At 37.7% G+C, this 22,065-nt stretch overlaps 2 protein-coding genes across 2 annotated transcripts; both read right to left on the bottom strand.

The window, feature by feature from the left end:
* Window positions 1-406: 406 nt before the first annotated feature.
* On the bottom strand, window positions 407-2,090 carry LOC115987159 (hydroquinone glucosyltransferase-like). Its single transcript, XM_031110655.1, has one exon. The coding sequence runs from the start codon at window positions 1,952-1,954 to the stop codon at window positions 542-544; it is 1,413 nt and encodes a 470-aa protein (XP_030966515.1). The 5' UTR covers window positions 1,955-2,090; the 3' UTR covers window positions 407-541.
* Window positions 2,091-15,004: 12,914 nt separating this feature from the next.
* Window positions 15,005-21,566, bottom strand: LOC115983897 (alpha-xylosidase 1-like). Its single transcript, XM_031106753.1, has 3 exons — window positions 20,786-21,566; window positions 20,013-20,695; window positions 15,005-17,100 (listed from the first exon to the last, which is right to left on the bottom strand). Exons 1-3 carry the CDS (start codon window positions 21,028-21,030, stop codon window positions 15,221-15,223), a joined length of 2,808 nt encoding a protein of 935 aa, XP_030962613.1. The 5' UTR covers window positions 21,031-21,566; the 3' UTR covers window positions 15,005-15,220.
* Between the last annotated feature and the right edge of the window lie 499 nt (window positions 21,567-22,065).

Raw genomic sequence — 22,065 nt, 5'->3', positions numbered from 1 at the left:
ACTTACGTACAAGTTCATCTCTCTGTTCAAGCTAGCCCCACCATGTCCGAAGGGTCAAATTAATAATCTTTATGGGGATAATATCTTGGGAAATCTTTAATTAAGTAGTTAATATACTGTACAGATCTACCACCTAGCCTAAAAGATATAGGCTTTTGAATTTAGGCACAACTATATTATAATTACTACTCCCTCTTATTATTTTTATTCAAAGTAGAACTTTATTCACACATATTTTTTTAACTATATACCCTTTAAAATTAGTATGTGATAATATGTCAAGTCACATAAACGGCCACGTAGAATTTAGAAAATGAGCACTATCAAAATAAACTATAAGATAAAGACATGATATTGTTAAACAATACATCACAAAGTAATACTTGTTATCCCTTCAAAAAAAAAAAAAAAAAAAAGTAATACTTGTTATCAAAAAAAGCGAAGTGCTATAGAATAGACAACTGATGAATAATGACAAACAACGGAGGAATAAAGCAGAAAAGCAACGATGAATAAAGTAGAAAATTAAGAAAGAAATGCTTCATGTCCTAACGTCAGGTCCATTTGTCCAATGGGATGCTATATCAGCGAGTGCCTTTGTAGAAGATCCATTTGGGCTTACTGCTTTATCAGCAGCAATCTTTAAATCTTTCATACGATTATGAACTTTCTTCCCTTCTTCTCCAACCATGAGACCTTTTATAACTTTTGCAATTTCTTCTCGATCCACTAGGCCTTTCTCGTTAGCTTTTGGTCTTAGCGCAACTTTTAGATCCTCAGTTAGTAATACAGCATTCATTCTTTGTTCTGCGAAAAGCGGCCATGCAATTATTGGTATTCCATGCATGATACTTTCTAAGGTTGAATTCCATCCACAATGACTTAAGAACCCACCTGTGGAACCGTGGCTAAGGACTTGGGCTTGTGGTGCCCAATAGGGCACCACTAGACCTTGTTCTTTGGTCCTCTCTATAAACCCCTTTGGTAAGAAAGCAAGAGGGTTGTTGTCGAGGGTTTGGTCAGCAAGGTATGCAGCATTAGCCAATTCATTATTTGGGCTTCTTACCACCCATAAGAACTTTTGCTTACTCAATTCCAATCCTAAAGCTAACTCATTCATTTGGTCATATGAGAGGGTTCCACCACTCCCAAAACAAACAAATAGGACAGAGCCACTTGGTTGATTGTTCAACCATCTTAAACAGTCTGACCCTTCAACCTGGTTGCTTGAACCACTTTGAATGATGGGTCCAATTGTATAAAGTGAGAGATTTTTAGCTTCTTCTTCCAAAGCTGTTATAGCATTTCCATCCAACTCCATGAAGGTATTAATAACAATACCCTCAGCTAATCGCATCTGTTTTGTTCCGCGAAGATACAATTTGTACCACTCACTTGTTCGATCTTGAATCGGGTCTATAAGATCTCGACCGTGAATAGGTATGCACCCCGGAAGTTTCACTGGTTCAGGTAGGTCTCTATACTCGCATGAAACTGTCTCATCCAACTTTGGCAAATTCAAAACCAACGACAAAACCATAGCATTTGATAGGAAGAAAATGTAGGGCGAGACATTGAGCTCCTTAGCAACATCAAGAGCATCAATCCCAAAAGGATCAACCAGTAAAGCAACTAACCGAGTAGTTGCAACTAGTGAAGTTAACACATCACGAAGCGATGGCAGTGAACGAATCATGGTGAGTCTAATTTGTAGTCCAGGCTTTGCTCCTTTGAGGTCCTCCAAGTTCACTGGAGGAAGAAAGACATGCTTTATGCTAGTAGGGAGAGCTTGAAGGACTTCTTTCATCGCTTTGGATGGAGAACCTGTTGTGGGAATGATGCATGTGATGTGGAAGTCGTGATGATGAAGAAGAAGCTTGGCAAACTCAACAAGAGGGATGAGATGCCCCATCCCTGGACTTGTTAAAAGAGCTATGTGGGGTTTTTGGTCCATATGGATAAAGATATAATTCTATTAATGTTTTGAAGAGATGGGGATTGAAAGAGAATACTATGTTTTGTTTTTATGGTAGGGACTTAGGAGGTTGCATGGCTTATATAGGTGTTTTAGGACTTAGGAATAATGCAACTGGTTTGGTTCTTTTCTTTCTCTAATTTAAAATTTTGGACATTTATTCTTTTTATTAAAGTTCATTTGTTACTGGGTTCTTTAGAATTGTATATGCGTACGCTTTCTTTTTTTTTCTTTTTAGGCGGCTGAACAAGAGTTTCAAATAATTGGAAACTACAGGAAAGTTTCTTTTTTTTCTTTTCAGGCGGCTGAACAAGAATTTCAAATAATTGGAAACCAGAGGAAAGTTCAAAAGAAGATTTTAATTTTTAGTTTTTAATTGGCATAAATGCACCGGCATGCGTTAGTGTGACGTAAGTGCTAACGTTACTTTTCTAAATTTGTTTAAATAATGTAATCAATAATCTTGTTTAAATAATGGTCTATTAGAGCATCCACAACAGTGGAATTAAATATTTAGCTATTTAACTCTATCAAAAATTATTTTATCTACACACATGCTGCAGCAGTGGATCTATTTTAGCTTTCAACATAATAAAATAATATAAATATCACAATAAAATATTATAATCACTACAATAAAATAATATATCCCACTACCCCAAAAAAATCCATAACACCAACCACAACCACCTCTACCATCAGCCACAGCCACAACCACCACCACCACCACCAGTCCACAGCAAAAAAAAAAAAAAAAAAAAAACCAAATCTCAAATCTTTTTCCTCAGCCACAGCCACAGCCACAACCACCACCAACACCACCACCACCAGTCCATAGTAGGAAAAAAAAAAATCCCACCACGAGCAAGCACTCCGATCACGTCGGCGAGCTGGGTCGGCAAAAGGGGTGGATCAGCGGCTTGGGAGACCGGAGTTGAGAGAGTCAGAGACCGAAGTTGAGAGAGTCAAAGACCGGAGTGAGAGAGTGAGCTTGAGAGAGATGTTCAGAGATGAGATGAGAGAGAGAGAGAGAGAGAGAGAGAGAGAGAGAGAGAGAGAGCATTATTTTAATCACCGGTTGATTAAATTTTTTTTTTTTTTTTGCTCTCATGAACAGTGCACATCTATTTTTAGATGTGCACTGTAGTAGTAGAGCTAAAAAAAATAGATTTAGCTCCACTACTAGAGCAAGTTTTTTGTGACTGGGGAGCTAAAATATACCAATATACCTATATAGCACCACTGTTGTGAGTGCTCTTATATGCTACTACTAGAACTAACCAGACCAACCAGCAACCCAATGGAACCACCCAACCTATTGCCATCCGAATTGAAACTAACTGAATTTGAGTAGCTAGCAAACAACGGCGGGTCTCCAGCCTTAGAAATCTAGAGGTGCAGGCAAGTAGTGGTTTTGGGTTTTGAAATTTGATGAAAATCGAATCGACCGTCCTCCTAACTCTCATCCTCCCTCTCTCTCTCTCCCTCCAATTTGTCAAGATCTTGCCAAGATCTAGACCAAATTCATTAAGATACATCAAAATCTCGTGCTTTGTTGATTTCGCCTATTATTGCTTTGTTGTTTTCGCCCAAAACAGACTATCATCCACTCGAGTGGTCAAATTGGTTGTGGGTTTATTTTTGCTTCGACTAATTAGGTCTGATTGGTTGCAGCCCTTGCAGGTTGAGCCCAAACACGATTCAACTTAACTTATGAAAAGCCCTAGCTACTACATAAGAACAAACATTAATCTTCTAAATTTGTATAATATAAATAATATATTATATTATTCATATACAGTTAAAATAACGTAAATCTAACTATATTAAATAACAGCTTCTAGTCATGTGCTCCTCACATGCCCTTTTTGCGGGAACCCTTCTCACGAACTTCTCACGAGCTAGTCATGAAATGCACTGATCTTCAATTAAGCTTGAGTCTTCACCAAATTAATACTAAACCCAATACAATAAAATCCCACAAAATACAAGGAAAAAAATTAAAGCAATTACAACACTTTTTGTCATGGAATAAAGCCAACATAAAATATAGTTGTAAATCACAACTTTACAATTGTGGGGCCATAAGAAAGTATCAATGAGTCAAGCTAACCATGCCACAGGAATACCCTGATTAAGGTTTTAAAGTTGGGGGGGGGGGAAGAGAGATGGTAAGAGAATCGAAAGACTAAGAATGAATGGTCCGCAATGAATTAACCCTACTGTCTTCATTATGAGGGAGGAGGGGCCCCTCTATATAATTACGAAAGGAGCTATGGGGGAGCCAAGGGTCCTTCCAAATACGAATAGTTTGCCCATTGCCTACTATCCAACTCATGCCTTTAAGAATCAATTGTGCTTCTAACAAGAAAGCGATCCAAATATGAAACCCTCTTGAATTTCGTGGACTAGTAAACAAAGTTGCATGTGGAAAGTATTTAGCTTTTAGCACCTGGGCCCAAAGCGTAGTAGGATTAGTATAGAGGCGCCAGGCCTGATTCATGAGAATCGCATGGTTTCTATGTTGGGTGGATGGGATGCCCAACCCCCCAGCCTCTTTGGGTAACGTGACAGTCTCCCATTTAACCGTGTGATAGCCACTATGATGATCAATATCCCCCCAAAGGAAGTTACAACTCATTTTGTCTATTTGGTGACTTATTTTTTTAGGAAGGGGTGTGGTTTGCATGGCGTAGATCAGGGTGGAAGTCATAGAGGCCTTTATAAGGGTGGCCTGGCTAACCATCGATAAATATTTGGCTTGTCATCCTTCAATTCGCGATCGTATGTTATCCACTAAATATTCATAAGATTGTGCTGTGCGGCAGGAGGTGAAAATGGGCGTGCCTAGAGAGGTACCAATGCGGTCAGTGGTAGGAATCCCAAATATTCTAGCCACTTGCTCTTTTATACACCTAGGGGTACTAAGAGAAAACCATAATCTCGATTTGGTAACACTCATAAGCTGACTAGATGAATCACAAAATTTTTGTAAAATTTGGCATAAATTTTTGCAATCCTTAATCGTGGCCTTTGTGAATAGAAAGATATCATCAGCGAAAAATAAATGCAAGAGGCGTAACCTAGCCCTAAAATTTATAGGGTGGATGAGTTTACCACAAACAGCCTCTTCCAACTTGATCGACAACCATTCCAAACAAAGGATAAACAAATACAAGGATAGAGAGTCGCCCTGTCTAACTCCCAGACTTGGCACCACTTCCAAGAAAGGAGTCGCGTTCCACAGAATATGGAACTGAGTTGAGGAGATCATATTCATTATAAGAGTAATGAGGGTTGGTGGCATCTGAAAAAATTATAGAGTTTCCTAGATAAAAGGTCATTCTAACCAATCATAAGCTTTTTCAAGATCCAATTTAAGAGCCACATATCCAGCCCGACCCCGCCTAGATTTTAAAGTTCGAATCACTTCCTGGACGAGGATAATATTGTCACTCGTTCAACGTCCCAGCACAAACCCAGCTTGGTAGGGGTTTATAACCTCAACAATATAAGGTTTGAGCCGTTGCACAATGATTCGAAAAAGCAATTTATAGAGGGTATTACAAAGACTCATTGGACGAAACTGAGTGATCAATTCAGGATGTGCAACTTTTGGAATAAGAACCAAGTTCATGATGCCCTAGTTTGGAGGTATAGTAAGATGCTTAAAAATTTCCTGAATAACCTGAATTATATTCGGGCCCAAACTGGTCCAATTTGTTTGGAAGAAAAGAGCATGATAGCCATCTGGCCCCAATGCCTTTAAAGGAGGGAGATCCCTAAGGTTCCTAAGGATTTCAGCAGGTTAGGGAATATAGGCTAAAGACTGGGCGTGAGTAAGAAAAGGACTATTGTGACTGCACTACATCATATTCCTAGATGTAGGGTGTAGATGTGGAGACGTAGCTTGAAACAACTTTTTAAAAGCATTATTAATATGTTGGGTTAAGGGCTCCCCAGTCAGCCATAATCTTGTGTCATCTTTTAAAGTAGCCACCCGCAACTGGCTTCGTCATTGAATGGTTTTTAGGTGAAAATATTTTGTATTGGCATCTCCATAGTTTAGCCACATTATTTGAGATTTGAGTTGCCAATATAAATATTCTTGATGGAGAGCAGTGTTATATTCTTATGTCAGTTGTTGCTCAAGCGAATATAAAAAGGCTGAGCTGTTCCTAAGGATTTCAGCAGGTTGGGGAATACAGGCTAAAGATTGGGTGTGAGTAAGAAAAGGACTATTGTGACTGCATTGCATCGTATTCCTAGATGTAGGGTGCAGATGTGGAGACGTAGCTTGAAACAATTTTTTAAAAGCACTATTAATATGTTGGGTTAAGGGCTCTCCAGTCATCCATAATCTTGTGTCATCTTTTAAAGTAGCCACCCACAAGTGGCTTCATTGTTGAATGGTTTTTAGGTGAAAATTTTTGTATTGGCATATCTATAGTTTAGCCACATGATTCGAGATTTGAGTTGCCAATATCAATATTCTTGACGGAGAACAGTGTTATATTCCTGTGCCAACTGTTGCTCAAGCAAATATAAAAAGGCCGAGGGTTTCCTAGTTAAAGCCAATTGGAGTCCCCGAATTCTAGCTAAAATATGATTTTTACGCTGGAATAAATTGCCAAAATGGTTTTTGTTCCAAGTACGAATGTTATCGTTGAAGAAATCAAGGCACCAAGGGAACCTAGATAAGGAGCGACATTTAGAAATCTACGTTTTGAGTGTTGTAAATAGATCTTCAAGCTTATCATGAATGATTGGTCAACAGTCTCGTTTGATCTTGATAAATGCGTAGACTTATGCCTATATATCTCCTCACATTTTTTTCTTTTTCAAGAGCTCTACAAATGTCAATCTTGAAAAAATATTTTGAACTGAAAAAGTCATCGCATATACTAGTATTTGACTAGAAAAATGGGAAAGTGATTTGTATTAAAATTGTAAAGTTGTAATTTATAACTATGTATTTGTTGGCTTTAATTCCATACCAAATTTGATTCTAATTTTATTCAATCTTGTGTAACCTGTATTCCATGTGGGATTTATTTGTAAAGGTTGTGTGGGAGAGAAAAAGAGTGTAAAGACTCAAGGCTAATTGAAGACTGAAGCTGTTTTTGCGGGTAGCTAGTGATTAAGCATTCCGCGAAGTGATGCATGTGCCCTGCATATGACTAGAAGGTGAAGAGTCAAGACAGGATGGAAACAACTAGTTTTCGTGAGTGTCTTGTAGGTAAGGCCTTCCCGCGAGACACTCGCGAAACATTCTGTTTTGCCAGATTGTCATTTTTGATACACACTTTCTGTACGTACACTATATATACCCACATTACCCATAAATGTTGAGGAGAGCTTCTGAGAGAAAACCCTAACCACAAACCTTGAGAGTTAGAGATTGTTATACCTATAATTCTCTACATAATTACTTGTGGATTTTCCTCAACTCCTACCTCCCCATTTCCATACCATTGAGAGGTTGATAGCCCAAACACTTACCACACTCTTTTAGAGTGTCAAGTGAGGTTTTGGTGCTGCTGGGAAGCATTGGAAGAAGCCAGATATTTGGCGGATGCAATCCGGAGCATTGCGGGATCCGAAGAGCTAGACAAGACACAGTTCCGAGAAGCCTTGTTGGAGTAGAAGCTTGGAGGGCTTAGGTGTATCGGGTAGATTAGGCTTGGAGGGTCTCTTGCTAACCCATTTATCCCAACTGATTGTCTAGTGTATTGATTAACACTTGGAGGGCAGCAAGGAGGTTTTTCGCCAAGTTCTTTGGTTTCCTCTTCAATAACACATCGGCGTGTTATCTTGTGTTTGCATTCTTCTTTCCTATTCTTTTAGCTTTCATATTACTGTTGTGTTATATTGAATATGGCTTAGAGTAGTTTATTTATTTATCCACTCACATTTACTCTATTCCGCACTTAGTCTAAGTTAGAGTAAAATCTATCGAGCCGTAATTTATAATTTGGGGGTCTAAACAGCTCTTGTATTTTTAACATATTTTCGAGCTTTTAAAAATGTATGGTACCAAAGCCAAATGCTAAATTGTCAAAGTTCATTCAAATTGTTTTTGGCATCATTTCTCAAAAATTTGAATTGTTTTGATCAAAAGTATGTAAAATGTGCATACATAACAAGCTAAGCTTGTAAATGCAGTACACCATTAGTACGAAAGTACTAAGCCAAACTCACATGTGATAAGTGCTCAAACATATACAATCAAACTTTTTGAATTTTCCACTTTTTATGTGGTTTTGGATTTTAACACACACAAAACAAAGACATAAAAGTAAGATAAAAAACAACAACAAAAACAATGCATATAAAGAAATGCAAGATGCACAAATACATGATAATTAAGCATCTAATGCATGAAGGGTCCTACAAAAAACGAAAGAATTAAATCAAGGACCAAAAGAGCAAAAGTCCAACCATAGGAACCCTTCCTCATCCAAACATCTAAACGGAACGATTGTTTGGAATTAGTGTCTCATGAGAAGTGAGACGAGAGTTGGAAGAATGAGAACCGGAGATGCACATAGATAAGAAGGTAAGAACATCAAACACTTTCTTCAACAACTTACCATTTTCCTCCAAATCTGGTTTTGCTTTTATAGCACAACTTCCAAAAAGCTCGAGTTTCTCTTTTCTTTTAATTCTTTTAAAAACTTGAAACTTAGAGCAATGAGGTTTTCAATGACCAAACACACTACAATGGTGGCAAGCTGGAACAAACTTAGATCCATCCAAAACCTTAGATTGAAACCTAAACGGAGGTTTTGGCTTAAGAACCTTTCTCTCCACTTTTTGGTTTCTTTTGTGTGGAAGAATATATACCGATTTGTCTTTAGAGGTAGAACTCATAATAGGCACAAAATCGGGTACCATAACATGATTGCAACAGACATTTTCATCATTTTTAGCAATAGGTTCAGCAATCAAAAACTTGGCATGCATCTTAAGAGATTCATTTTCACATTTTAGCTCATTAACAAGTTTGTTAAACAAAACAAGTTTAGCATTCAAGTCCACATTCAAACATTCAAACTCCTTTAGTTTTTCAAGAGAATATTCAGCAAGTTTCTTATACTTTTCAACCAATTTGTTGAATTCATTGAGTTTAGCAATTAAATCATCCTTTTTACAAATGAACTTGCTCAAATTCACATGAAAATTCTTAGCCTTTTTTCTTTAAGAGTTTGACATTTGGAATTTTAACAACACCCATAAATTTATGTAACATGTCATCACAATCATGAGGATTAACACTCATAGAGGCATTTTCACAAACACATGGCATGTTACAATCAACATCATCAAAAACATTCATTGAAGCATACAAAACACTATCCATATCAAAACTCACAAGGGGTTAAGGATCACACTTAGATAATGAAACCAAAATAAGTGTACCCGCTCGGATACCAATTAAAAGCTCGAATATGTGTGAATACACAAAAGCTTGTTTAGACCCCAATTTTATAATTATGGCTAGATTGCTTTTAATCTAACTTATCTAAGTGCGGAACAAGCATAAATGAAGCGCAATAAACTGATAACTACTCTAGTGCATAAACATGAACAACAAAGAATAAAAGTAAAGCACAAAAGTAAGGGAAGAGAGATGCAAACACAAGATAATACCAAGATGTGTTATCGAAGAGGAAACCAAAGAACTCGACGAAAAACCTCTCTAGGACCCTCCAAGTCGAAAACAATCCACTAGAGAATAAAATTGGAGTACACAAATAACAAAAGGCTCTTCAATCCTAGTCTACCTAATGTACTTAAGCCTTCCAAGCTTCTGCTACCAACAGACTTCTTGGAGTTATGTCTTCTCTAGCTTTCCGGATCCCGCAATACGCTTAATTGCATCTGCCAAAACTCACTGGCTTCTTTTGGTAAATCCCCAAAACTTCCCAAGCTCCAAAACATTTTCTACACTCTAAATAGGTGTGGGTTGTACTTGGGTACAAATCTCCTCTCAAGGTATGACAATAGGAGAAGGAATGAGAAGTTAGAATGATTTCTCACTAAGGATGAGTAGCTCTCTCTCTCTCTAAAAGATGGGTGTGTGTATTGTAGAAAACCTATCTAGGATTTTTCTCTCTGAATGGCCTCTCATACTTTTATGGGTAATAAGGGTATATATAGTATAGGTGAAGGGTAAGAAAGTCACACTTAAAAATCCTCTAGACAGAATGTTTCGTGGGTATCTCTCGGGTTAGCTCTTCTCACGAGACACTCGCGAAACTTACAGCCTGGCACAACTCTTCAGCTTTCAGCATGTGCTTCTCATGTAACTCTTTCGTAGGTTAGCTTCTAGCGAGATACTCGCAAAATCCACTTGTTCATCTAATACATGCTCGATTCTTCACCAACTTAATACTAAACCCAATACAATAAAATTTCACAAAATACAATGAATAAAATTAAAAAAAATACAACACTTTTTGTCATAGAATAAAACCAACATAAAATAGCTGTAAATCACAACTTAACAATCTCCTCTTTTGGTTATTCCGTGACAAAACACCCTATAACAAACTCTAAACTTAAACGTGAGTTTGGAAATAGTGGCAAAACTCACTCACACCTAAATTTAAAACCTGTGATGAACTTAGAACAAAATACTTGTAACTTGAAACACTTGCACAAAACGCATTAGACCCTCAAGGTAAATCAAGTGATAAAAAGACAAGTAAAATGTAACAAGTAAAATGCGATCAAGTAAACATGATGTGAAACATATGAGCAACTTAATCAAACACATGACAGTCATATGAAAATGAGTACAATGATCATATAGCAAAGCAAATGATCATCCAAACATGCAATCAATAAAGCACAATGGCATACGAATACAACACATAAACACGATGCGATGAGAGCAACAAAGTATAGATACTAAAAGTAACTCAAAGCACCATAAAGTAACGAGAAAACAAGCATAAAGTAAAACAAGACAAAACAAGGTTTTCTAAAAAAAACAATGTCTTCTCCCCCTTGGTATATGCATCTCTCCTATGGCTTTCTCTCCTTATGAATGTGCACAAGGTAGAATTTCTCCCTAAGAATATGCACATGAGTCATATAGAAATGATGATACACTTCGGTATACTCTCCAATATAAATTGTTAAAATATTCATTTTATATATATAGATATATATATATATATACTATTACTATTACTATTTTAAAAAAAATTATGTGCAGGGGAGGGGGGGCCATGGGCCCCCTCAACCCCTTAATAGTTCTATCTATGTTTAGATAGATTACTTGATCAAGCATCCGAGTTTGAAAATTGTGAAGCTTAGGGGTTGTTTGGATTTGTGGGTTTCCATCACTCATCACCCAAAATAAGTGGGTCCCACGAAGAAGAAGCTTGTTTGGATGAGTTTTGGGATATTATTTCCATCACTCAGTTCGCACAAAGCTAGGTGATGAGTTACTAAAAACAAACAAACAAAAAAAAAAAAAAAAACAAAACAAAACAAACAAAACAAAAAACACAAACAACACAAAAAAAAAAAAAAAAAAAAAAAAAAAAAAACACACACACACACACACACACAAAAGTTTTAGGTGTTTTTGAGTTACAAAAATAGAGTAACGGTGGCATTTTCGTAAATACACACATCATTTGGGCCCATGATCAAAGAGGAGTCAAATTGGGCTCTCCTTTTCGTACTTCCCACCAACGGCTCTAATGACAAATATTGCAGTTCACACCTACAACCACATCACTTCCTCTGCACAACCACATCCATTCCTCAACACAGCCCCATCTTCACATAAATCCCCTCAACCCAGCCATGTCTAGCAAGCCATCTGACCTGCTTCAACCCACAGCAACCATAGCTCAAACCAATGAGAAGGATGACGGCAAGATTCACAAGTTAACCTTCGAGCATTTTTTTCAAAGTTTTAGAAACCCTAAGGTAGATCCACCACTCTCTCTTCCTTGAACAAACACGAATGGGTGCCTAGGACGGAGGAAGGAGGTACAAACGTAGGTTGTGGGTTTAGTTTTAGGGACAAGGAAGGAGGAAGAAAGCCCATCCATCATCGGTAGCATCGGCGCAATTGGGTGAGGATTGAATAGAGGACATTAGAGGTGTTGAGGCGCAAAAGGAAAGTGAAGAGGAAGGTTTGGTAAATTTGGGTTTTGGGGTAAATGGGGTGAGGAGGGGACAGGTAGGGGTTCTGGAGCAATGGTAGCATAGGTCAGAGTGTGGGTCCCACATTTTTGAGTTTTTGGATTTGAAAACATAATCAGGTTTAGGTGCCAAACCAGGCTTAGGTGATATTTGGGGGTTTTTGAGTGATAGGAAATGAGTTATAGGGTGATGAGTAATTAGTGATAAGTGATGATATTTGAATGATGAGTAATGAGTAATGATATTTTTACACCCAAACAAGGCCTTAGATCCTAGATCCCCAAAACGTCTCCTTTGTATTGCTGAATCATATTCTCAATGCTATTAAAGCACTCTATTCTCTTACAATCAAGACTCTGAGGATTCTCTCACTTGGGTATACTCTATTGATGGCTCTCTCCCTAAAGTCAGCTTATCTTCTGGCAAGGGGTTCAAACCCCTTGAACCCGGATACCATGTCAATGACATGGGTATAGAAGACTGAAGTCCCTCCTTGTGTCCAATTCTTTCTCTGGCTATGCATGCACAACAGTATACCTACTAGGGTAGTTCGAGTTCAAGAGGTTTAAATCTCAATCCAATATGTACTATGTGTCACAAAAATAATGAGTCCATTCATCACCTCCTCAGGGGCTACAAGATAGCTCAAAGGTTCTACCAAAATCTAAGATTTCCTTACTGCCTAAGGGATCCTTTTAACCAAACGGTTGGGGACTGGCTCAAGACCAGCTGTAAAGCTAGAGTTAATTCAAATTTTCTAGGCATACCATGGAAGATTCTATTCCCAATAGGAGTTTGGCATTTATGGCTGCACCGAAACAACTTTATTTTTAGAACAGGAGTTGCCGATCAAAAGTTTTTCAAGAGTTGCATTAAAGCAGCGCAGAGTACTTCTCCATTGCTGTGAAGGCAAAGGTTCATAGCTCCAAAACTATTGTCCCGGTATCTTGGAAAAAACTACCAGAGGGATGGGTGAAGTTAAACATAGATGGTTCGGCCTTAGGGAACCTTCAGAAGGCAAGGGGAGGACAATAAGAGGATATGCTAGAGCGCTCAACAACACCAACAGCTTTATGGCAGAGCTGTGAGCCTTAAGGGATGGTTTAATTCTTTCTAAAGAGCTTGGATTGAATAATTTAATTGCTAAACTGGATGCCTTAAGTATTGTGATGCTCATGAAAAATAACTCTATCAACTTGTTAATGGAACATTTGTTATTTAACTGCAGGAACCTATTGAAAACTATCCCCAACAAGTGGATAATGCACATACCGTGAAGCCAACCAATGCGCTAATGGCATTAGATATAAGAAAACTAGCTATAATATCACATTAGAATCTATACCACTGTAGCTACATTTTTCCAACAACTAATAATTGATAACAAATAAAAGTAATTTTCTCTTTCACAAAGTTGTATGTGCTTAACAACCAAGTCCACAAATATCTTGTCCATGGATGGCATCCAGCTTGCCCTTAAACGTTCCTGCTTTGGCTAATGACTGGCTTGACTATCCATCTAAAAGTGAAGAAAATGTATTAGAAATCAATAATATGCCAACTAACATAACAGATCAAAAACTTCTTGCTAAAAGGCCAAGATTTTCAGGTCTACAACAAATGGTGCTGAGCATATAGAGAAAATATGGTGCCGAGCAAAATTTAAGTCTACAACATAGAGATGCTACTTTTACACTATAAAATTATAATCTAATTGACATGAAGTTTGCCAATGTTTTCTCCTATAAGTTTGTTTATTGATCATATAGTTTTAACTAGTGAAATTCATTTATCTTGCATCAGGTATTCATAAAACAGAACTACTCTGTGGGTTCCACTTAATATAAAAATTGGATAAACAGGAGAAAAAGGACACGGTATAAAGCTGACCCACTGCCTATAAAGCTGGCAAAAATACTGACATAAAACTGGGTGTTAACGGGCACAGTAAAGGTGCCCGTTATCACAACCCTATCCACAAAACTCAGTATTATAATGAAAAAGAAAATTATAAATTTGTTTCTTTAAAACAAAAAGTTCGAATGACGATGTTACATCAAATAAGCGGTACTCCAAGCATGACTGGCTTGTCTGCAGTACTCTAAAAGTGGCAAATCTTTCGTTTTATAGCTCCTCGCTGGTTAGATGAAAATGAGGATGCCTCAACATTTACTTTGAGCCTGTTGGTAGGACACTGATAGATTTCATACATAGATAACTGAGGTAATCAAGGCTAATTAAGTGGCTATTGCTGACATCATTACATGGACAGACAAAGGCAAAATTTTAATTCATGAAAGGTGCTAGAAGAGTTGTCAAAGTGATGATTGGGGAAAAACCTTAGATGTCCTGGGCCCCAAATGTAATGTATACATGACAAAAAAATTTCTGAAACCGTGACTCACATGGATCTTATATGCAGAGTCAACAAATTAAATTCAAGTTTTCCAAAGTCTAGGGACTCGAAAGAATCTCAGCAATTGATTACCACTTTACATACAATGATCAGCTTTGTAATGGTTTTAAAAATTAATTAGCCACTATATATCAGCAATAAACCTTCAAATATATCTACCATCATTGAGATAGCATTAAAAATAAATAAATAAATAAATAAAAACCTACTGGTACCTGCTTTTAGTACTGCAAAGTAGCAACAGGATCCTGTTACAGCTCTGGTCCTAAGGCAAATATGAGATGCATACTACAACAGCTCGGACCCTAAGGAAAATAATTTGCAATGGCCAGTTTACCCAACTGAGGCAATCACAGTAGACCTAGTGCACACCATAATCTTTTCACTAAGGACTATCTTTCCCAAAGCATTGAGAGCTCATCCAGTAAATTCGAGGTCCATAATGAGAAAAATGTTTTCAAAATCTAATCACTTCTGCAGCAAACAACATTCAGAAATCTATATATATAGGAAAAACTGCCCATCAGTTTCATTAGGCTTACTAACCAAAATCCATTTTAGATATAAAAAAGCATCAACAACAACAAAGAGAATAATGGAAAATAATAAATAAGTAGTTGGAAACAGAGGCAATTAAGAACCTCCTATCCTCTTAATCCTCAACTTTTGATCCCCATATTCCAGGTAATGGCAAAGTTCTTTCCTACAGCAAATGACAAACCCTTGATCTCTACCATCAATGTCTTCACCTTATTTCCACCATCTTCCTGTTCCTCCAACACGTTTTGCTTGGTTGTGCTTAACTCTATGTTCGAAGCACCCGTCACCGGTTTTCCATCAACCTCAAGTGCAGATGCCTGACCACTTCCATCCAGTCCCAACACCGTAACCTTCTCAATGTACAAACCCTGAGCTAAAGCAAACTTGCCCTCCTGGACTTCTGACCACACCTTCACAGTTCCCTTATTAATTGTTGCATAAAAATCAATATATGTGGAATACCCATTTCCAAGTTTCATTTCTGGCAACTCATCATCATCAATGAAAAGGTTCCCTTTTGCTTCCCCATCAGGCACCCCTGCTGGGAAGGTCACTATGAGGCTGAAAGGTGTCTTTCTAGCTTCCTTTGAAATCATTCCACCCTGCTGCATTGGTAAAATGGTATTTTGATATAAATGCACATTAACCACATGCAAAGGCGCATCAAGGGTAACATTGATCCCGTCTTTTGATGTGATAGTCTGCGTCATATCAAACAAACTGTACCAAGAACCTGGGGGAAACAGAGCTGTAACCTCTGATTTTCCCTGCTCAAGAACTGGAGATACCATGAGACTGCTCCCTAGCAAGAATTGGGTGCTCAGCCCATAAACCTCAGTGTAAGTTGGGAATGAGAAGAAAAGTGGCCTGGCAATTGGGGCTCCACTAATATGAGCTTCGTAGTTCAAGGTGTACAGATAAGGCAGGAGCTTATACCTCATGCCCAAAGCATTTCTGGCAGACTCAGCTACTGATTCCCATTGATAAAGCTCCTGTCTTGGGGAGTAGTAGTTTGCATGATCCCTTGAGAACGGGTAGAAAGCACCAACTTCAATCCAACGATTGCAAAGCTCTTCTGTTGGTTGTGGATAAAACCCACAAATATCTGATCCAACCATTGGCACCCCAAATATACCAAAATTGAGCATTGTGGAAATTGAGTACCTCAAATTCTCCCAAGTGCCTTGGTTATCTCCAGTCCAATGGGCAGCATAGTGGCCTGAACCAACATAAGTCGAGCGAGATAATATAAATGGACGCTTACCCTCGAGTCCTTGAAGGCCTTTGTGAGTTGCAATGGATTGAGAGAAACCATAGAGACTGTGAGCATCATACTCCAAAACGCCATTGTAGTGAACTGCACTAGTCGCTATTGTTTTGAACCCTACAGGTGCCTGCAAACCTGAAGCATTTATCTTGTAAGGAGGATCATCCCATCTTGTCTTGGTAATGTTCTTGCAGTCCAAGCAGCATACCCAGCCAGGTCCTGTCCCAGTGGGACACTGCTTGCCCTTTGGGATTTTGCACTTCCCAGAACAGAAATTTGAAGCTTCGTTCATGTCAATCCATAAACCATCAACAGGGACAAGCTCGTGAAAGCGGCGGATTTCATCACCCCACCATGACACGGTTTTTGGGTTTAGGAAGTCAGGGAAGTTTACAGCCCCTGGCCAAACTTGAGCTAAGTAGGGTTCACCCTCATACTTGATGAAAACATCATCGGCAATGCCCCTTTGATATACTCCGTAACTGGAGTTAACAGCAATTCCAGGATCAATAATGACAACATATTTCATACCAATGCTATGTATTTTGTCTAAGAATGCCAAAAGCTTTGGACGAGGGTAATTTTTGGGGTTGAGGGTGAAGTCCTTTTTCCCATCCGTGTGATCATCATCATTCCAAATCACATCAAGTGGGATTTTAGCCTTTTGGTAGTTCTCAACAACGTCTTCAACTACAGATAGGTTATGGTAACCCCATCTGCACTGGTGGAATCCTGTAGCATCAAATATGAGCAAGAAATTAATAAAATGAATCATACTTTCTTAATTTCTTAGTGTAGCTGCTTTGGCTGAATTACATATGCATCATTAGACCCTTTGATTAATTAAAACAGTTGGAAGAGGAACATGCAATGCATAGTTCATGATGCAGAGGTCTGGCTGTTTAGAACAACTTGAGGTGTGATGGTACTTTTATAACAAGAATTGCTCTTGCTTGAAAATTCAGAATTTTAGCCAGCTAGATTATAAGAGAGAATAGGTTAAGAAGCCTAAGAATTAATTCCTATTCCACCTTATTAGCAGGTCATATATCAAGATGATCAAGTAAACTACTTTTTATCAATTGCGTTGTTGCTTTTATTCTTTAAATAAATCTATTTGTATAAGTAAAGAGGCCATTATATTGTTGAGATTTCAAAAGGCTAAAGAAAAAGAAGCCTAACAATTTGAAAAATGAACAAAGAGTAACACAAAATTAGGTTAGTCATAACTTTACATTTAGTTTTATTCATTTTTCTAATTGTAGGTATATTGAGTGTAATTAGCTAAAGACATGATATACCCTAAGCAAAATTGTAGATAGTACCAAAATTCAATCAAACTTTATTAGCATGAAAAGATTAATAGATATTAGATGTACTAAATATTTTTACTGAACAATTAAATTTTTATAATTATTAATTTATTTAATCTTTTCCCTTGAATTAGTTTTAATTGAAATATGTTGCACATATGGCCCCTGGAGTGTAATTCTTGCTCTGCCACTGCTCTACATTTTCCAACTGATTCTTACATGTCAAGATATTAACTTAGAGAAACGAACTTATAACATTGTCTACTAAATATAGAAACATTAACATGTTCACGTGTAAAGTATGCAAGATGAGATGAAAGTTATCTATAAGAAACATTAACTTGTGCAGATATGCCTTCTCAAAGATAATTTAGAATGGAAGATGTAACCAATTTATGCGATAGATGAATTGGCCCATTTATTGGCATGCCGGTAACCTCTTACAAGCTGACAACACATTGGCACCCATGTGCTGATTCCAACTTCCAACTGTTCTGAACCCCAAGAAAAGCCCAAGTAATCACAGAGATTTAAAAGAATCACTTTAAGGCATCATACAATGGAAGAATTATCATTAGTACTTTCTAAGTTTCTAGCCTAAAAAGGCAATACGCTTTCTAAGTTTCTAGCCTAAAAAGGTAATAAGCTTAAGTTGCCAAGGGCTTTGTAGCCCAATGGCATGTCAATTCGAAACTAGGGTTCATTTCACTTAAGGTTTTATTTTATAAATAATATAACACTAGATACACTTTTAGAATTGTCATATTTAATGGACCCGTCAAGATAATGATATGCAACCAAAAGTGTACAAATGTTATAATCATGACAAGTCCAGTACACAAGAACACGGGACCCAATCTTTGCCCATATTTTATCTAAACCAAAAAATGAATTCATTTCGAGTTGCTTGAGAGAATCCTAAGCCACACAAGAAAGAAAAGGTTAATTCATAAGTCATTTTGTCTTAAGTCCTCCAATTATTTCTCACACCGACATGAGACTAGCTGTAATGCAAGGGGACAACAATTACACGGGTACACATTCCCCACAACCTAAGGCAGTCTCCCTTCAGAAGACATGGAAGTGGTAGATGGAAAGTATTGGCCCAGATAGAGGAATGCTGTTGGAAATGGCTGCCTAGAATTAGAATCAAATGGGCCCTTACCACACAAGCATCACAACATTTTCTGATAGAAGTTGGACAATGATGATGATGATGATTCAATTTCCACCTCATGTAAGTGTAGCGAAGATAATTTTAGAAGGAAAAACATTGTATGAAAAGATTAATAATCATGTGCTTTCTGGGGTCCACCAGCTCCTTTGTACAAAAGTGTGAAAAAAAGGTAAAAGTCGGAGCAAAATGCAAGAAAAATATTAAAATACGTGAGAAAACTAGAGATTCCAACTTTATGTGTGGCTCATCAGTAGCATGGACCTTAAAATATGAAAGATAAAAAGATAAACCCGGTTTTTTTTTCCCCTTGGATAAAATCAAGAAGACCTTTTTGCCTTTTTGGTCTACAAGATCTTGGTTTTATAAAAAGAAAAACATGTTTCCTTAACATGTTAATTTTTGTGATTCTTCTAAAAATGCGTGTTGTGTTCAATGTCAAATATTCGAGCGAAGCATTGTAAAATCTTGTAGACCTAAAAGGTTGTTTCTGAGCATATGACCAAGTAAATAATTAGAAGAGAACAAGATAACAATATAGTAAATTAAACGGGGGGGGGGACCAACCCACCAACCTAAATTAGAAAATAACAAAGCATCCCGATCTTATGGCTTTAATCAACCACCAATCAGCATTTACCAACAAACCAAATCAATAGGTGGTTCTAATTCCTTACATATCTTACAAATGGGTTTGCCAATATGATATTATATTTGTCTGTAGCACTAGCAAGATTATAAATGACATAGTTTACAAAATGACCCAGAGTTTACTAGAACATAGTACTGATTAGAGAATAAATCAATCCACCAAAAAGTACTATTTTGAGATGGTGAAAACTTTTCCTGTCAGTTCCATCATTTTATTTATTTATTTATTTATTTTCAGTCTTTTGACCAAACTATTCCATTCCTTACACATGATACATGCCAAAAACAACCATTAACCGGCTTCTCCGGTTGTCTATACATGTGTTACCTCAACCTGTCAATTTCCAACACATTCATTGCCTAATCTTCCTTACACACAAATTAATTAGCGAATTAAAACAAGGTACAAGCCTGTGACATTATTCACCAATAATTCACCAATAAAGTTATGAATGCAGTAAATTAAAGGAAGAGAAAAGTAATGGGGGAGAGAGAGTGAATCATACCGAGAGACCAGTAAGGCATTGGAGCTGGTCTGCCTATGAAAGAAGTGTACTGATCAACCACACCTAGAGGTGTAGGGCCAGCAAAGAAGTAAAAATCAAAGACACCACCAATAACCTTGTATGTCAATGAAGTCCCTCTGTAAAACACATCCATCCCATTGCTGTTTAGCAACAAAACCGAGTGTGCATAAGGCCTCCCACCGACATTCCTAAGATCCATGTACACCGGGTGTGACCCATATAGATCAGCATTAAGATTGATAGCCGATATATCAGTGGTATACAGAGTGTATGGATCATTTGGATACAGTTTGATCCCATGTGGCTGTGTGTTCTCTCCCAAGCCGTACAGTGAAGCATCTCCTGGTAACTTAGTGGAAATCTCGAGGTACTGGTCCTTGAACACCAAATTGCCAAATGGGTCTGATTTATCTGAGCTTGAATTGAAGAGGGTTTGCCCATTTGATTTTCTCTTCACAGCGAACCCAAATGGGTCTGAGGTGTAGCTGAAAATGAGCTCAGAGCCTGTGTACTCAGACACTGTTATTGGGCTCTTCCTTGACCTCCCAATAGTCTGCCTTAATGGCGGTGGTTGGTCCCTAGGCAAAAGACTGTACGGTACCTCCCATCTCTGCCTCTGTGCATCAGTAATGTGGACCCTCAATCGATCCTGCGTTTCATGCCTGTACAGAAATCAAGAAACATCAAACGGCTGAGAGGTGCATTTTCAAAAAATAAGAGAACCAGAGGAAGAGTAGTAGGGGATAACATACTTGACAAAGAGCTGCAAGTGAGGAATATCAGGGCCGTAGACATTGTTGTTCTTGATGACAATGAGGTGGCCCACAAGGCCTCCATCAGGGGTCTCCTCAATGGAGATGAGACGGTAGCCTTGGCCAATCTTGGTTGGTGGGTTGGACTTGGAGGATGAGTTTACTACAGAACTACTACATAGTAGCAAGACTAGTAGAAGAAGAGAAGAGAGAGTTAATAATGGAGGAGGAGTAGGAGAAACCATGGCTTATATTGGTACTGTGAGTGAGAGTGAGAGAGTGTGACACTGAATAACTGTTGAAGGTTGGGTTTTGATATATAGAGCCGAGTGATAGTTGTGATTTGTGAACTAAAGACTAACTAAAGAGTCATTGGATACACGTGTGTAGTAGAAGATAACACGGTGCGTGGTAAATGATGATGATGATGGTCATTGGTCAGTGGGGTCTCCCTTGTCTCACTCAATTTCTGACTGACAAGACAAAAACTTTAGATCTGAGGAACTGAGAGATTCCAAGAAAATCTCATGATTTGGGAAAAACTTAGATCCAGTTTGAAAACCAAATGAAGAACTCTGCATTGCATTGAAAGATTGAAACTTCGAATGTGACCGTGGAACTGGGAATTTTGCCGAAATGGGATAGGATTATAGAAAATTGAATTACAAAAGAGTGTTGCACAATTAAACTTCTAGACATACGAATCTAAAGTGAGAGCATTCAGATTGTATTCCTAAAATTTCATTTCTTCTCCATTTTTTTTTTTTTACTACCTAAGTGTTTGGGAAATCAACAATGTTCTCTATAGGTCTATATATAAGAAAGCAGTCAAAGCACGGTAACAAAATGATATTTTAAGGAATGATTAGGAAACTAATTATAGCATTTTTTAGGTTTATCCCCTAAATTGGTTTTTTTTATCCTATTTTAGAGTGATGAATTGGGAATGTTGAACAATGTTAGTATTGTTGTTTAAACAACAGTTTTTGTTGTTTAAACACCACAACACGTATTTTTACATTTCCACAACACTTAACTAACGTTACTAGAAATTTCTTACTAAACGAATCCTAAAAGATTACAAAGGGGAGCCATAAATCTCATCCTTAATGACAAAAACAAAATAAGAAGGGCCAAAACCTACATAAAAAGACACAAACATGTTGTTCCTAGAGGACCAATTGGCTAAGGCCCATTTGCACCTCTAGCCACCCAGAAGATACAACAATTTTGGATTTGAGACTTCAAAGCCAAAATATCCGAGCAGATACAAGTAATTC

This window comes from Quercus lobata, chromosome 4 (genome assembly GCF_001633185.2).
Source record: "Quercus lobata isolate SW786 chromosome 4, ValleyOak3.0 Primary Assembly, whole genome shotgun sequence".
NCBI classification, from domain to species: domain Eukaryota; kingdom Viridiplantae; phylum Streptophyta; class Magnoliopsida; order Fagales; family Fagaceae; genus Quercus; species Quercus lobata.
Note: the sequence above shows the minus strand (reverse complement) of the source record. Positions and strands in the feature narration are given on the sequence as shown.